Source organism: Cannabis sativa, chromosome 4 (genome assembly GCF_029168945.1).
Source record: "Cannabis sativa cultivar Pink pepper isolate KNU-18-1 chromosome 4, ASM2916894v1, whole genome shotgun sequence".
In the NCBI taxonomy this organism is placed as follows: domain Eukaryota; kingdom Viridiplantae; phylum Streptophyta; class Magnoliopsida; order Rosales; family Cannabaceae; genus Cannabis; species Cannabis sativa.
Genome location: NC_083604.1, coordinates 47,252,537 through 47,271,486, shown reverse-complemented (window position 1 = coordinate 47,271,486; position 18,950 = coordinate 47,252,537). Strand labels below are relative to the sequence as shown.

The window sequence follows — 18,950 nt, the reverse complement described above, 5'->3', positions numbered from 1 at the left end:
TCTACTCAAGAAGAGGAACATCCCACTCCCTCAGTTGTAGCAACTGAGAAAACTACTACTAAAGCTCCTGTTCAGAAAGTCACCGCTCCTCGTCGTAGTGGGAGGGTTTCAACGAAACCATCTCGTTATGGCTTGGATGGTGAAATCAATATGGTCGTTGGTGACAGTATTGATGACGACCCATTGACCTATAAACAGGCAATGGAAAGTCTGCAACGGAAGCGATGGTCAGCCGGTATGGATTCAGAAATGGATTCCATGAAGAAGAACAAAGTCTGGGAATATGTAGAACCACCTGAAGATTTTCGTCCAATTGGATGTAAATGGGTCTACAAGAAGAAAAGAGGTGCTGGAGGCGAAGTCGAAACTTTCAAAGCTAGACTGGTCGCCAAGGGTTATACCCAAAGAGAAGGTGTGGACTATGAGGAAACTTTTAGTCCTGTTGCCATGCTCAAATCCATCCGAATTCTTCTCTCCATAGCTGCCGCTTTAGATTATGAAATCTGGCAAATGGATGTCAAGACAGCTTTTCTTAATGGGCTTCTTGAAGAAACCATCTATATGGAGCAACCAGAAGGTTATGTTCTTCCTGGGCAGGAGAATAAAGTTTGCAAGTTAAATAGGTCCATATATGGGCTTAAGCAAGCTTCTCGCTCATGGAACAAAAGGTTTGATGAGATCATCAAGACCTACGGCTTTCATCAGAATGAAGATGAACCTTGTGTTTACCAACTCAAGGAAAACCAGGTAGTAGTATTCCTGGTCCTTTATGTTGATGACATTTTGATCATTGGAAACAATGTCAAGAAAATGACTCACATCAAGGAATGGCTTGACACTCAATTCGACATGAAAGACTTGGGTGAGGCAGCCTATGTTCTTGGTATTCAGATTGTCAGAAACCGAAAGAACAGATCCCTTGCTCTCTCTCAAATAGCCTACATTGACAAAGTTCTTGAGAGATTTTCCATGACCAATACCAAAGGGGCAAACATGCCCTCTAGACATGGTATCCGTCTATCTAAGGAACAGTGTCCTACTGATCCTCAAGAGATAGAAGACATGGCAAAAATTCCTTATGCTTCTGCAGTTGGGAGTCTGATGTATGCTATGCTATGCACTAGACCTGACATCTGCTATGCAGTTGGAATCGTGAGCAGGTATCAGTCAAATCCAGGAAGGGTACATTGGAACGCGGTTAAGTATATTTTGAAATACTTAAAGAGTACAAGAGATTATGTATTAGTCTACAAGGGTGGTGCTTTGAATCCCTTAGGCTATACAGACTCAGATTTCCAGGGATGTCTTGAAGACAGGAAATCTACATCTGGGATGGTGTTTACTCTTGGGGGTGGAGCAGTGGTTTGGAGAAGTGCTAAACAAACTACAATTTCAGATTCTACCATGGAGGCAGAATACATAGCTGCGGCTGAAGCAGCTAAAGAGGTTGTCTGGCTTAGGAAGTTCTTCACCAGTCTTGGTGTAGTTCCTGGAATGGAAAGGCCTCTAGTCCTGCTTTGTGATAACACTGGAGCTATAGCCAACAGTAAGGAACCTCGGAGCCACAAGAGAAGTAAGCACATAGAAAGAAAGTATCATATTATCAGAGAATATGTGGCAAGAGGGGATGTACTGGTGGAGAAAGTGGATACGCAGGATAACTTGGCTGATCCATTCACCAAAGTCTTGGCAGTAACTTCATTCGAAAAGCACCGTCAGAATTTAGGATTAATTGAAATGTACTGATTTGTTTTATATTAGTGCAAGTGGGAGTTTGTTGGGTTTTATGCCCTAAATAAAACTCTGTTTCAATGTAATCCAGATTATTCTATATCAATAAAGTAACAGAAGTAATTTTTCATTCACTTGTGTATGTTTTGGTTCACTTAATCAATTGCTTGTCTATTTGATTTATAAATTCATCCAAACCCCTTTCACATACTTGAACATGTTTATTGTGTTGTCAACACAGTGGAAAATAAACATGACTATGTGAATAAAGTATTCCTAGATTTATCAGAACACTGGGTTTCACTGATATGACAATCTACAACAGAGTTTACTTACATTTGGAGAAATGTTATGTTCTTTCCAGAACATAGGTTAAAGTAAAGCTCAGGTTGGATGCATGGAGTATGCATTGGAATGGACCGATATTGAACTTTGAATTAGATTTTGAAACTTACCGTAAACATCTATTCAATTCAATATCAGAAGTTGATCCTAGATCACATGATCTAAATCCTGATATGGTTAGGCTTAATTTCAAGAGTGTTATTCGTGTTCTTTGATTTGTTAGTTAAGCCTAAAACTTTAGTCTGGGCAATACATACATTTTGGGAACACGGTAGTGCGATTGAGTGGGAGCGCTAACATAAATATGGAGTCTATAGCTTCTATCTGGCGAATAGTAAGCAAAGGGTGATTTCCTTCGAGCTTAACCAAACGAGATAAATGATTGAGTACTCATTTCACTTAGTTGAAATATCATTTATACAGGGTTAAGTGTTTTAAGGATAAAATACATTGTAGGGTGTTACGATAATCTAAGTCCCTTTACAGTGTAGATCATCCATATAGAGGATCATTGATCACATTAGGATTATAACAATGGATAACTAATAATGTGTCTATATGGTGGAACATATAGAGCATTCTATATACTGAGAGTGCAATTCTGAGTTCTATGTGTGGATTCAACGAAGAATTAATAAGTCAGTGAATTTAAGTGGTAAATTCAAGATCTGCTTATTGGAAGCTCGGATATATAGACCCATGGTCCCCTCACTAGTTGAGATGATATTACTTGTAGGACTCATTTAATTGATTTTAATTAATCAATTAGGAATTCTCAAGATAAACTTGTCAGTTTGAGAATTTAGCACTCATTAAGGGCAAAACAGTAAATAGAGATTTTGAAGGGCATATTTATTAATTAGGAAACTTTAATTAGTTTCATTATTAATAAAATAGATGATAATATATTATTTGATAATTATTTTTAATTATTAAGTAATTAGATTTATCATTAATATGGTTGAACAGTGGAATTGGCAACATTTCACAAAAAGGGAAACTATCAAGTGTAGGAAAAGGAAAGTTGGAAAAGAGGCAAGCCTTGTTTCCACATTGCCTAGGCCGGCCCCCTTTACCTTCCTTTTCCCTTGATTTTCTCAGTTCAAAATGTCAATCATAGCCCTTGGTGGTCTTCTATAAATAGAAGGCAAAGGCTTCAGAGTTTCACACAATTTTTACATCTCTGAAAAAGCTTTTCACAGCATTATTCTGAAAGAATTTTCTCTCAGAAAATTCTCTCTGAGCCGCCACCCTCTCTCTCTCTATACCTACACTGTTTCGAAATGTATGAGTGCTAGAGTAGTGCTCACACACATCAAGTAATACCTCAATCATAGTGAGGAAGGCTGTGTAGATTTCAGAGACAACAAAGAAGGACTTTCGGGCTCAGATCTTGATTATACTCTGCTACAGAAAGGAATCAAGGGTTAGAGATCTGAGTGGGAGGAGACATATATATTCCGCTGCAATCACTGTAAGATTTCTGATACTCTTATGTGTTTAATTTCATATCGTTTTAGAAGTTCATACTTAGGTATTTAAATCAACATACTTGTGAGTAGATCTAAGATCCTGGTAAAATAACTTCCAACAGCTAGATGATGCTTTATGGGCTTACATAATTGCATTTTAAACACCTATTGGTATGTCACCATATTGGTTGGTGTTCAGGGAAGCATGCCATCTATTAGTAGAACTATAACATAAGGCATTTTGGGCCATGAGGACCATGAACATGGATTTGGCAGCAATAAGTGAAAAGAGACTGCTGCAACTGAATGAGTTAGAAGAATTTCAAAACGAGACCTTTGAGAAAGACAAGATTTACAAAGAGAAGACAAAGAAGTGGCACAATAAAAAGTTGGTCAAAAAAGAGTTCTAACCTGGACAACAAGTGTTATTATTTATTTCGAGGTTGAAACTATTTCTTGGAAAGTTAAAGTCAAGGTGGTCTGAACCTTTTTTGGTGGTTAGAGTATTCCCATATGGAGTGGTGGAACCGAAGGGCGAGAAACCGAAGACTTTCAAAGTCATTGGTGAAAGATTAAAGCTCTACTTGGGTAGTTAGATTGACCAAGCCAAGTCTGCCTTCCTATTGGCACCGCTATGAAGAGAAGATCAACGTCCGACTATATGACGATAACGACAGCGATCTTGGGAGACACCCCAAGTTATTTATTACTTTAATTAAGTTTGAGACATTTGAAATTTTATTCCTTTTTAGCTTTTTAATTTCTGTTCTTTGAATTTGTAGAATTTTTATATAATTTTCAAACCGTGCAAAGCGTTAAAAGTCGATTTTTTTTCGGGACCACGTATAGTGGCCGCAACAAATTAAACCTGGCCGCGACAAGCCTGATTTATGGATGCAGTAAAAAATGGGCAAAAATCCCTAAAAATTTGGTTCAAGTGATTTGGTCACGACGAGGCCAATGCTCATTGCGGTGAAAGAGCCCATGACGACTATTTAAAGGCCCAACTCAGGCTAAAACACTTTTAAACCTCTTATTCAACCCTAAACACTTTCTAAACCTAGCCCTAACTGTCTCTACCCAAAATCATTACCTTCATCACCAAAAATTCAAATTCTCATCTCAAAAACCACAATCTCTTCATTTTTCCTCAAATCTTCACTCCCATTCACTTCCAAATATCTTTTCTTTCATCAATCCATCTTTTTCCCTTAAAAATCATTCCTAAAATCACCCATTCTTACTCAAAAATAAGAAGTTCACTATTCATCATCTTCAACCTCAAGATTCTCAAGAATAGTCAACAATAGATGTTGTCTAAATTGTCTCTCATCAATGTAAGTATTTCTCATATTTATTCTTCAAAAATTGTGAGATTGTATTAGATTTTTGGTGCTTTTTGAAGAATTGGTGTGTGGATGGTGTTTATTTTGGATTAATTTGTTGTTGAGGTTGATTGTGTGGATATACACTAATTGATAATTAATTGGGAAGTCACCCAAAAGTGAGAAAATTGAGGGGAGGTGCTGTTGAGTTTTTCTGGAAGTTTTGGTGTGAACTTGAGTTTTAAATAATGGGTCTAAAGCAATCAAGGGTAAGTGCAGCGGGTGCATCATCATCCAGCCCTCCAAGAGATTCGGGAAGGCCAACATTGGATATGGCGAGGTTTGTAAGCCTTGAGGCCCAAGATAGGGGTATTGAATATAGTAATTTGCATGTGCCTAATCACCTATTGTTTGAAACTATTGGGCTCCAAATTCAAAGAAGAGATTGCGAGCAATTTGTTGATGTCAAGGAAAGGGCGAACCAAACTTTAACCCTTGAATTTTTTGCTAATTGGCTTGAGAGAAAGAATAAAGTGGTGAAATTAAGGGGAACCGATATTCTAGTCACAACGCGGGCGATTCATGCTTTGTATTCGCTTTCTACCTTCCCATATGAGGAACAACATTTGAGAATTATTGAAGAGGATGAAAAAATTAACTATGTTGATGTGGCTGAAACAATTGGGTACCCGAGCATAATGTTTTATGAATATGATGGAGAACCTTATCAATTGTATTGGTGTGAGTTGAACCAAGTGGCTCGTGCTTGGTTCTCCTTTGTGAGTGGCAGGTTGGTGCCAAGTAAACACTTTTCAGATTCTTAGATGGATCAGTTGAAATATGTACATGCCATTATGAAGGATTTCAATCTAAATGTGGGTGACATTATTCGGAGAAGTTTTGATACAATGGTGGGAGGAGCTTTTGGTGGAGGACTTAGGTTAGGTGACATCATTACTAATTTATGTGAGGCCTATGGAATTTGTGAATTTTCATATGACTCGAAGGTCCCTCCACAATGCTTAATCAATGCACGGACAATATCTAGATTTAAAGATCCATATCCATATGGAGAACCTTCTCCTCGTTAGAACCCAATACCACAACAACAAGGAGCCCCAATAAATCCTCCTGAGTGTGAAGAAGTGCATGATGAAGAGTTACCACAATGCATTGCTGGCCCTATTGACCCAGTCATGCTGTACATACAAGGTCAACTGAACTATCTCATTATGCAAAACTACATGGCGCAAAGGAGAATTTTTAATGAAGGACAAGTTCAACAGCTGAATTCTTTGATCACTCGGATGAATATAAGGATAGAGGACCCTAATTATTTGGCAAATCCACCATGATTCTATCCTTATGACCAACCACCACCACCACCGAACTCTTTCTGATGGGGGTTGCAGGTAAGCCCCTCTTTCTTTATTTTACATGACACATTGGGGACAATCTATACTTTTAGTTTTGAGGAGGGAACTTAAAAATTTCTACTATTTTTTTTTTCTATTTTTGTTTAGTGTTATGTTTCTTATTTAGTTAAGTTTAATGTATTTAGAGTATTGATAATTGAGCCGATGATAACTGATTAATTGAGTTGCCAATGTTAATTGTGAAATGGATTGAGATGTAAACTGTGTGCTTAATTCGTAAATTCTTTGGATTAATTTAGTTACTTACTTGAAATTGTGTATCGATGTAAATTGTCAATATTAGAGAATATTGTTTGTATTCTACTTTAGTTTGTGGACTGTTTGTTTGGATGTAATAGAACTTTCATGATATATTTTCTTGAGGCAAAATCCCTAATATCTATAACTTGGAATAATTAAGGAAATTTTATTGGAACAATTGAGCCTTTCGAGCTGACCCTTGTGTTGTATCCTTAGTTTACGCAAATATGAGCCCAAACTTGTTTGAAAATTTTAACCACTCTTTGAGCTTATATTATTCCCATTCACTGCATGTATTCCCAATGAACCTTGAATTATGCCATAAGTGCATAAATACGTTTGGAAGAGTGGATTGTTATGGGGGAAATCAAGTGAAAAGTGGGAGATTGAGAAAAGTTGTGTAATGTGAAAGTGTTTTCAACATCACTGAAAAGACAAAAAAATAAAAAAAATTTCTCCCTGACAAGAAGTGGAACTAATGAAAAAAGAAAGCAAAAACAGAGAAAGAAAAAAAAAACAGCGTTGTTGGATTCGAAAAGTGGACTTTCTCAATCGATTAAAATAATTTTTCTTGTGTAAATACGAGAAATTGTGAAATTATATGGATGCTTTATTGGTTTACAATGTGCTTATGGTATAATAGAGCCTAAATGACTTTTCATCTACTTTTTACCTAAGCCAAAACATTACAGCCTAGAAAGAACCTTATGATTCAGAATGAGGGTGGTCGACATTAGTGGAGAGAGATAGGTCATGCGAGCATATTGAACATTGGATGGTAGAGAATTGATGAGATGTAAAATATTTGTGATATTTTTCAAATATTGATATTAAATTTATATTTATACATTGTAGTTCGAAAGAAGCATCCGAGTTAATTGTTGGAGTTTTTGAATTAAAATTCTGATTTAACCTATTGAATGATGTTTCATAAGTGGCAGTGGTAATTTAATTATTTGGGGGCTCAGTTATCTGTTAGTTTGTTTGTTTGTGGTCTTTAGTTTTAGTCTTACTTAAGGACGAGTAAGGAATTAGTTTGGGGGAATTTGTTAGGCTATTTTTAGCCTAAGTTTCTGGTTGATATTTAGAGTTGTTTTAGTCATTTTTAATGCTTTTAGGATAAAATTATGCTGATTTTTTGTGTTTTCAGGCTCCCGTGGTTTTTACAAGTCAATTGCATCAATATTTAAAAAAAAGAACTGAGGCGAGACAAATCAGGCTTAAAGACAAATTTTTTAGCAATCTCGCCGCAGCAACCTGACATATGGCCACGACGAGAATGCTACGGAATGGGTATTTTTGCATTTTGTTCATTGCCCGCGATGAGGAAGAATGAGCCCGCGGCCATGCAATCTTGTCGCAGTGAGAGGGCCACTTATGGCCGCGACGAGATGGTGGGTAGAGACAACCAATTTCGACTTATTGAAGTTGCCGCGGTTAGGGAGTCTGTACGAGTCAAGGATAATTTCGTATTTTGTGATATTTTGAGTTTCAATTAACTCTATTTAAAGGAACTTTGAGTTGGAAAGGGAAAACACTCAAAGATTGAACCCTAGAAGTAGAAAAGGACGATGGCTAGATCGAAAGTGGCAACTCCGATCCTTTCCACAATAAGTTTCTTTCTTCTCTTTTTATTTCTTTTATGTTAATTTCTGTTTTTTAATAGTTTTATTATGGATGTGAACATGAATAGTATGAACTAAATTTCTAATTTAGGGATATGATGAATGTTAGTTGATGTTTTTCAAATTTAGTTAATGCGATTATTAATTTTTCTTCTCTGGATTATTGTGATTTGATTATTTGCTTTAATACATGTTTTAGACTGGTCATCTTGAATGTGATCTATGATCCTAATATAAAACTGAGAAGTGAATATTAAGAATGCTTTAATACAACAAACATAAGTTTTGATATAAAACGAGAGCATTTACATAGCTTGTGTGACATTTAAATTATGTAATCAATGCAAATTATATGTTAATTTATTTCAGAGATGCAAGTAGATAATACATGATTTAGGACCTTAGTGATCTGAGAAGAGTTAGGATTATTTTTATAATCTGTCATCACTTAAATGGAGAAAACTAATATATTGCATTAACAATTGGATAACTAAAATAACAAGATTCGTATTCCTAATCATTCATCCATAGTCAAACACACTTACAAATTATTTCTTTTATTTTTGTTTTATTTTCTGTTAATTTATTTTCCAATCATGTTTTTGATTCAACCAAATAGAAACACAAATCTAATTAAGTAGTACTCAATATCAATTCTTCGTGGTTCGACCTTATCTGTGTGAGTAAATAACTGCAATAGATACGCAGACTTGCGTAGATTATAAATTTTAAGCGACAGTTCTACACGCCTATAGTTCTCTCTCTCTCTCTCTCTCTCTCTCTCTCTCTCTCTCTCTCTCTCTCTCTCTCTCTCTCTCTCTCTCTCTCTCTCTCTCTCTCTCTGTGTGTGAATTCCTAGACACTAATTCGATTTTGTTTTTCATAAGTTCTTCACAAGATCTCACAAGTTCTTCATCTGTAACACTTTATTCTCACTACTGTAATACTAAAGAGAGCCATTGCGCGCGAGAAATTATAAGGTCTAAGCTTGTAATCTGCATGATTTTATCTCAAGAGTAAATACAACTAAAAGGGGAGTAGGTCATTACCCGTTCATCATGGGGGCCGAACCTCTATAAATTCCTATGTCACTTTTATAATTTATTATTATTATTATTTACACGTGTGATAATCAACAATTAATAAGGTCCGCTATCACTGTACTAAATTTCAGGACAACATGTTTCTTAAATATTACAAGCTGCTTATTGAAAAAAGAAATAGAAAAATAATAAATGAAAGACTTAAACGACATGCATATCATGGTGGCCTTTAATGCAAACTTGTGAAGAGTTGACAGAGACATGCACTCCATCTATATATACAGATTACATTTGAGGGAAGGTGGATAAAAATATTAATGCAACAAAACAAATATTACTCCTTTTTTGGAGCAATTATATTAAGTTGAGAACGAATATATTAGAGACATGTTGTATTAAAAGTTATTATACCCTAAATTGCAAAAAATCAAATTCTCCCTGAAGTGTGCGTTGTGGTGGGAACTTGGGGAGGTGACCAGCAATCTCAACGGCAGTCTTTAAATACAACTCAAACTCAGTGACAATTCCATTTCCATCATGCTTAGGTTCTTTTGCCTCTGTACTATTATAATTAGTTACAGGCACACCATGATGTTGATGTACATTGGAGGCATTATTCTTAATGAGGCATAAAAGTGCCTTGTCTTTGGCAGTCCAGTTCCCTGTTCTCAAATCAAAGTGATAAAGAGCCAGAAACCGTTGTCCATAAGTAGCTATGAATTCCAACGTTGCCAAAATGAACTCAAATTCTTCATTGGGCATATAATACGGAAAACTGATTCTTGTCCATCCAGGTTTCACGCCAGTGTAGCCCTATTAATCATATAATTAATTTAGTTAAGCCCTCTTTTCTAAGTCTCTACACAGCAGAGATTAATAAATCAAACTTAAATTTAAATATTGTAAAGTCACCTCTTTTATAACAGATCTATAGGTATGAGAGTTAGCCTCATTAACTCCGAGCAGAGTGTGGCCATAGGGTCCCGCACAAGCACAACCACCACGAGCTTGGATACCGAATAGATCACTGAGAAGAGCTGCAACGAAAGCTCCATGAAGAGGCTTACCACTATTGTTGCCAGTCTCTTCCCACATGTAAAGCCTGGATTCTTCTCTCTCATTATGAGCATGTCCGTCTTTAATAGTGTGGTCTGTTGATAGGTAAGAATTTGTTGTGGAATAAATGAGAAATGATAGTATAGCTTGTCGTTTCACACTTGTGTTTCCTAAAATTTGTATGTTCTTATTTGGGAGAAGCCTCTTTAGTGCCTTTTCTACATAGAAATGCTCATATTTTTCAATCACTTCATAACCAATGTATTCTTTCACCCAAAAGGCCAATGCTGCTCTTATTGTTTGTATTATTTGTGGTGTCCCAGCATTTTCCCTTTCTTCAATCTCCTCATAATATAATGTGTCCTGCATTCATGCATACATATGTACTAATATTTTTAACTATAATATAATATAATATAGGATAATGCTTCGTTTTATGTATTAAAAACGATTTGTTTAATTTTATATTTATATTAAATATTATTTTCTAATTTATTTCTTTTTTAATATGAAGATAATATTAAATATAAATATAAAAAAATAATAATACATTAAAAATAAGAGAAATTACCTTATATACTATTTTTTTTAATTTTTTTTTTCAAATTTACAGTTTGGGTTTCTAAAGTGGTTGCAGCGCTAGTTGCAATAGGAGTTTCTATACGATTTTTTGTTGCAATTTAGGTTGCAACGCTAGTTGCAATAGGAGTTTCTATGTAGAATTTCGTAAATATACAAAAAAAAAAAACTGTTTTGAAGTGTAAAAATGAAAAATCTTTAAAAATAATAACTCTAATTAAAGTTATTTTTAATACATCTGCACTACTCAAGTAATTATCATAATATAATATATATGTTATTTTTACGAGTAATTTGCGGCATAAATACTTAAATTTCTCTAAGTTTAATTTTTGGCGGTAATAATACTTAATTTATATTTTTGGAACTTTGTAGGTACCTAACCGTTAAATATTAAGTTATTATCCACGTGTCATTTTCTTATTGGTATATTTAAATTATTTATTTTTAAAAAATACAAATTTAATGACTTGGACTAATTAGGAATTGGCAATTTACTTAACACACCCAACAGTTAGGTACCTACAAAAGTTCTAGAATTATAACTTAAGTATTATTACCGACAAAAATCAAATTTAAATATTTATTTGCAACTAGAATTAAACTTAAGTATTTATACCGAAAATTACTCTATTTTTATTAAGAAAAAAATACCAAATATTATCACAATTCACAAGTAATTCGGGAAGGGACTTACACTATATTATATGGGGCCAGTAGCCTCCAGTAAAAAAAGTTACATTAAAAAAATTAATTTAATAGGATAATTATAGTGTAAAATATTAAAAAAAAAATCCCACAAATTAAATAAATTTATATAAAAAAATTATTAGATAATTATACTACAAAATAATAAAAAAAACCCACAAATTTATTAATAATTGTTATTTAATATATATGGTGAGAAGTACTATGTTGAACTTTGTCATATCTTTTTACATGGACGTAGTTTTTATATTTCTTTGTTGAGAAATATTAAAGAGTATTTTTAGGTGTAGAAGTTTTCAAAAATAACATATATTATTATTGATATATTTTAATATTGAGTTTCACACAAATTAATTTAATAGGTAATATTTAAAACTACTAATCAGTTATAAAATAATATGGGAAATTATCTCATATACTATTTTTTTAATTTTTTTTTTTCAAATTTACGGTTTGAGTTTCTAAACTGGCCGGTTGCAGCGTTAGTTGCAATAGGGATTTCTAGATGATTTTTTGGTTGCAATATAGATTGTAGCGCTAGTTGCAATAGAGATTTCTATGTAGAATTTCGTAAAAATATATATAAAAAAAAAGAACTGTTTTGTAATGTAAAAATAAAAAAACCCCATATAATATTAAGGAGAAATGCTAAAGGACACTAGTGGTGTCTATCACCTTCCTATGTGTCAATATATCGAGAAGGTGCTAGGCACCGGTGCCTAATAGCTACCTTATTTAACACATGTTTTGGAAAATGTAGGTGTGGAGTAAATGGGAGTTATTGCCACCCAATTAATTATAGCTGACACATACCTTCTTTCTATAATTAATTACTTGGGCAACTTCCATCTTTGTAGTTTGGTAGTTAGAGCATGTCTAATGATGCGATGCTTTTATTTTTTTTTAAGATTCAATAGCTAAAAGATTAAAATAGAGAATCTTTTTATTATTGTTACTCCTTATATTTTAGTACGTATTTGATTATTTTAATGATATTTTATAATTTTAATTTATTAAATATAAATTAATTTTATAAATAATGATAAAAACTGAAATATAATTTCTCTAAACAGGAAAACACCTCCACTTAGCATTAAGAAGCTGACTATATATATACATTTAAGGTATATGATATTTTGATAGTTTAATAATGAAGTTATTCATTCCAAACAAAAAAATGGTTGCAACACGTACGCTTAGTTTATTTTTTGGTTGTGTTTATATTTTAGAATTAGAATGAAAAACACAATTTCAAGAACTTCATTTTTTGTTTTCAAAAGAATTTTAAGAATTTTAAGATGTTAATTTCAAACATTTGTTTTTTTTTTCTTTTTTTAAAAAAAATCAATATAAAAACAAATAAACAAAATAAAATAAAATAAGTTCCTACACTCTTAATTTTATCAATAATAGAAATAGTTATAAGTACCTGATTAACCTAATTACCTTTTCAGAGAAGCCATTAACGTAAGCAACAGTTCCACCTCCACAAGTTGATGGGGGTGAAGTCCTGAGCTGATATAGGGCCTTGCTCATTAAGAGTATGCCTGGGGTTCCAGGCCCACCAACAAACTTGTGTGGGCTCACAAAAACAGCATCATATCCCTCCATCTCCCCCGATCTCATCTCTATCTCAACATATGGACCACTGCATACAAATATATAGTAATTACATATAAAATAATAACAAAAATTGTTTGGTTGGGTGTTAAAAGTGGATCATGTACCTAGCTGCGAAATCAAAGCATGCAAAGCCTCCATACTTGTGAAGAAGTTGGGCTATTGCTCTTGTATCAGAGTAAATCCCAGTGACATTACTACAGGCAGAGAAAGAGCCCAAAATAGGTCTATTTGCATATTTATAAGACTCAAGCTCCAATCTTAAAGTTTCCATATCTAATAACCCATTTTGGTCTAAACCGATCTCAACTACTTCAGCCAAGCTTTGTCGCCATGAGAGAAGGTTGGAATGGTGCTCAAAAGGTCCAACAAAAACAACCCATTTCTCTTCATTGGTTAGACTCTTCATCACTCTTTCTCTAAGTATGGATGGCACTGTAAGCCCCATAACCTCTTGGAGTCTCTTTATGGCGGCAGTGGTGCCTGATCCACAAAACAAGAGGGCATCCTCTTCTCCACCTCCCAAACATTTCTTCACGTAGTTCCCTGCTTCATGAACCATTTTTGTCGTTCGGAGACCCACGTGACTGTCGCACGTGTGTGTGTTCCCTACACACGTACGGTATATAATATAATAAGAAAAATATAATATAAGATATAAGTATATAATGATAATTAGGCTCATATAATAATATGTTGTTTAAAATGTGAAAAACAACGTTTATTTTAATTTTGAAAAAACAACAAAATAATCAAAAGCAGGCCATTGGTATGGGGCTCGTTATTATAGTGTATACACATATTTAATTATTTTACTTTCATTGTCTTATTTATTTATTTTTATTGTTTCTTAAGTACATATATTTTCTAAAATTAAAAAATCATATATATGAAACGACCAGTCAGAACGAAATTTTATATATTGAATAAACGAAATTATATTTATGGTAAATATATGTTGTTGTATACATTAAATAAGTTTATATTTCCAACTTGCACAAAATGTAATTGACTATAATAAATTAGAGACACCAATAATTGTGAGCTCAATATATAAATACATATATTATATTTATATAGATATGTTTCAAAATTATTGTAAATGGATGAACTCTATGGACTATTCATTCAAAATTCTATTTATCCATAAAATAATATATAATTGGAAAATTTTACAAGCACTCATTTTACCTTTAAAAAAAAATGCTTTTATTTATTTCTTGTATCTAAAATAATTTTTTAATTAATTATTAAAAAAAATGCTATTTTTAGTGATAACTATTTAATCACAATATATTTTTTTGTGATTAAATATGACTAAAAATACATTTAGTCACAACAAATTATAATTTTTGTCTCTAATACTTTTATCTTCGAACCTTTTAATCACACCATAGGAATTATGACTTATAATTAGTCACAATTTTTTCACTAGCTTTTATAGTCACAAGTTTTATTGTGACTAAAAATAAGATTTTTTGTAGTGAATTTTTTTATAGTCATATATTTTATTATTATTTAAGACATTTTGTAAAATTTAAAAAATTTATAACACACCATAAATAAAATTAAACAATGTGTTATATGGATGAGGATTTTATTTTATACGAGAATAATAGCAAAATAGACTTTTTTTAACATTAATTTTAACTGTTAAATTTTATTTGTCAAAATTAATTTGGTAAAATATGAAAAAAAAAAATTATACTAAAAATTAATTATTCTAGATGTTAAAGCAGATCAAAGGTATCATTAATACTTTTAAGAGGTGCAATTATAGAAGCAACCATATTATTTTATTAGACATGTTAATATCTTACCTATTATATAAATAGCTATTTAACCATTTTTGTTGTGCATTTAACAGATTGTTATGTTTTTTAACAGAATATTCTCCAATAAAAAGTTAATTTTAACAGAAATATAAATTACTAAGAGTTGCATCCTCCCACATATAGGTACAACTATTCACAATAAACACCTATTCACACAAACTATCTTTTATTTATTGTCATCAACTTCACAAATATATGTATATATAATCCATTTGCTATATATTTTTACGGGATATCCTTTCATTCCTCATAAGATTCCTTAAATCATTAACTTAATGTTGCACTAAAAGTTAGAAGAAGAGAGTTATATATATATAATAAGTAATTCATATCCAAGAATAATAGTGACAATTCTTCCAAGTTATATAATTATGTTTTTACTTGATTGAAAAGTCATCAAGAACTCTGAGTCTGTCCAAAACCAAGACTCCAACTGAAAGTATGCCTTGAGCCGCATATACGAAAATATATTAAAATATGATATATGAAAAATACGAATGGGTAAGAGTACAAAATATTTTGGTAAATATTGATTTTTTTTTAAAAAAATGGAAATTATTGATTGAAACTATTTGTTGTTAAAGAATATGTATCTATTAAGTTGTTTTCCTTTAAGTTTTTTGTTTATTAGTGGTATTTTTGGAAGTTATTTTATTAAATAATAATAATAATAATAATAATAATAATAAAATTACTTGAATATAATAACAGAAACATATATAATTAGTAGGTTTTTTTGAATGAAAAATATTAGTAGATTTGTTAAAACCTACAATAATGAAATGAAGTTATTTTTTAAAAATAATAATTATAATAATAAAAAAAAATTACTCAAATATAATAACAGAAATAAGTTGTTTTGTATTTTTTTTAATGAAAATTATTAATAAGTTTGTTAAAACCTACTAATAATGTAATTTATATCTTCATATTTCATACTATTACATCATTTGATTACTAATTACTTTTTTATTATTATTAATTAAAATATTATCAAACTTTTAAAATTAATGAAATATAACTATGAGATAAGTAGGACTGAGAGGAAAGAGTCAACTTTAGAAGTGTGGGACGTGTGTAAAAGTTAATGATTAAACCGTTGCCCATAAGGGTTTATTAAAAAATTATATTTTATTAAAAAACGTCGCTTATTTTATTTACTGCGATTTTAAACCGTCGGGAATACTAAATTTTTCTCGACGGTTTTCAATAGTTATTTAATTTTTTTAGCGATGATCCCCGAAAAAAATCATTTTTAGGACCGTCGCAAATTTTGATATTTATAGTAGTAAACTAATTGTTAGATACTACAAATTATGCTAATCAAGAGAAGATGAAGACTCAAAAATACAAGAATTTCAATGTATACTATATTGAAGAAACAAAAAAAGATAAAGTTGCTAACCATCTTATCTAAAGAAATAGAGCTTAAAACTTACTCATATGTAATATAATATTTTATGTAAATATATAATTCAATAAAACTTATAATATTTTTATTAATTATTATATCAATTATTTTAAATAGAAAAAATAAATCCACAATTGATATATTCATTTAGTGTAACAATAAATTGTCAAATAAATGACAACACTACTAACTTATATAATTTATTTCTCCAGAAAATACTAAATATATTGAAAGTGTTTCTAAATTGTTATCAAAGTGTTGGATAGTACAAACTTAAATTGATCAAGGTAAAATGAAAATTGAAATGTACAAGAACTTCATACTCTATTGAAGAATCAAAACAAAAGATTGCTAAATTATCTTCTTTGAGTATAAATTATATATAAGTAATAATTTAAATATTATAATCAAAACTTAACCTATGTAATTTTTTAATATGAAAAAAAAAAATTAAAAAAAAAACACAAAAAGAACAAACAACGTAACTCACACGTAGTTGCCGACTAGTATTATTATAAAATATTGAAGTGGGGAGAGGTAAATTGAGTCCGTACCATAGAAAGGAAGAACATTATTGATGATGAAATTCTCAATGTAGAGAAGAGATCGGCCAGAAGCGGTGTGGTCGGCATAGACAATGGTTCGTTTTCCAAAAGGAGACTTATATTCCACTTCGTAATTGCCACCAATTATTTGTGAACGAAGCCATGCTAATCTCACCTCTGCCGATTCAGATTTCGGTACACCCATCTCCAGCGTCCGGAAGGACTCAGAACGATTATTACAAAGACCACCATCATTAATATGATGATCAGAAGAAGAAGCCCTTGTACTTATTGTGCCAACTCCTATTTTTATGGGCCGTTGATCCAAATATTCCATCTTAATTTGAATCAAATAAATGAAGACAAAAAATAACAAAATTGGTGGAAGTAGAAAAAGTTAGATATATATATATTATATGATGGGCTTGTATCTCTTGTATGTGTTTTTCTCTTCTTTTCTTCATATATGAATTCGTGTAGCTGGTGAGGTGAACCTATATATATATAAATATATATCAAGCTAACAGCTGAGATAGTAATATAATATATATAAAGAGCATATTATATTTTATTAAATTGTAATCTGTATACGTACGTAATCGGATGTGTAGCTCTAGCTCGTTTTAACATATGGTGGCTTTCGTGGAAAGCAGTCCTTCCTATATATGTGTGTGGCCTTAATCATTTATATATATCGAATAGACTCGTGTCATATTTGTTTCTTATAGTAGACCGAATACAGTAGTCACCTTTTTGTTGGTTTATGATAATATTAAAAGTAGTGTGTCATGTCAGGTCGATATTAATTCACTATTATAATAATTGATTAATTATTAAATTAAAAATATATTAAAGTCGATATTAAATTGTACCACACCACTATAATCCTCTAGCATTTCTCTTTAATTCACTATATAATAATCCTTGAGAGGTACAAATTAAAACGTGGAAATTTGTTGTATATATAAAAGAGGTTTGGAAAGTTTTTATTATTCCATGTTGATTTCCTTTTTTTTTTTTTTTGACGGTTGTAACTGAGAGGATAAGACAATGAAACTCAAGTTACAACAAGAAGATTTGGACAAGCATCTTTCCAAACCAATTCCTTATCAAGCCCTAAAGCTCCTTTCGCCATATGATGTGCATGGATGTTACTGTCCCTTGGAATATGATAGACCGCAGCAATAGGGAGGTGTGACAAGGAATTTTTGATGTCTGAGATGACATCCGCCAGAGCAGAGCGCTCTCTCTTGCGACTAAATATTTTGTAGACCAGTTGCTGGCAATCTGTGCAAATGCTGGAGAGTGGGAGCCTTACATTGCAGCACCAATTTAACCCCAGCCTTAGAGCCATAGCTTCAGCCATAAGAGGATCGAATTTAGCTGAGAAAGGCATTGAGACTCCAGCTAAAACTTGGCCATTCCAATCTTTGATAACTGCCCCCAGCCCAACTTTACCATTCCTATCATTAATGGCTGCATCCGTGCATAACTGGTAAGAACCTTCCCTTACTCGAGGAACCGAAGCTTGGTTACAATTCTGAGCTGTCGGAGCAACACGAGTGTGACCAACCTGTGCTTCCCTGTATTGAGATAAATAAGTAGTAATCCATTGAACCAAACTGCCTGCATCGGGGTTAGCATTCCTGAAAAGTTTTTTATTTCTAAATTCCCAAATAGACCAGACAGTACACATTAACAAAGAGAAATCATCAGCATTAAGATCAGTGTAAGCAGACAACATGAAATCTTTAATATCTGAATTTCTATGAGAAATATAAAAGTGGTATAAAGGAGAAAGTTTCCAAACCTGTCTCACCCTGGAACAGTCAAGTAGAGCATGAGTTACAGTTTCTAGAGCACCACCACAAAAAGAGCAAGAAGGAGAGGGAACAACTTTCTTCCTATACAAATTAAAGGCAGTGGGTAGAATGTGATGAAAGGTACGCCAACCAAAATTTTTAATTTTAGGAGGGAGT

The 18,950-nt window shown here is 32.3% G+C and overlaps 1 protein-coding gene across 1 annotated transcript; it reads right to left on the bottom strand.

The window, feature by feature from the left end:
- Positions 1-9,384: 9,384 nt before the first annotated feature.
- On the bottom strand, positions 9,385-17,490 carry LOC115712142 (uncharacterized). Its single transcript, XM_030640385.2, has 5 exons — positions 16,981-17,490; positions 13,288-13,789; positions 13,007-13,208; positions 10,130-10,636; positions 9,385-10,030 (listed from the first exon to the last, which is right to left on the bottom strand). The coding sequence occupies exons 1-5, from the start codon at positions 17,306-17,308 to the stop codon at positions 9,623-9,625; spliced, it is 1,947 nt and encodes a 648-aa protein (XP_030496245.2). The 5' UTR covers positions 17,309-17,490; the 3' UTR covers positions 9,385-9,622.
- Between the last annotated feature and the right edge of the window lie 1,460 nt (positions 17,491-18,950).

Bases quoted from the DNA above. Each gene is read 5' to 3' on its own strand.
- LOC115712142 (XM_030640385.2), bottom strand. From the start codon at position 17,308: ATGGAATATTTGGATCAACGGCCCATAAAAATAGGAGTTGGCACAATA. The intron at 13,209-13,287 runs GTACATGATCCA...ATTTGTATGCAG, and splicing joins TGCTTTGATTTCGCAGCTAG to TGGTCCATATGTTGAGATAG. The intron at 10,031-10,129 runs GTGACTTTACAA...TATGATTAATAG, and splicing joins ATAGATCTGTTATAAAAGAG to GGCTACACTGGCGTGAAACC.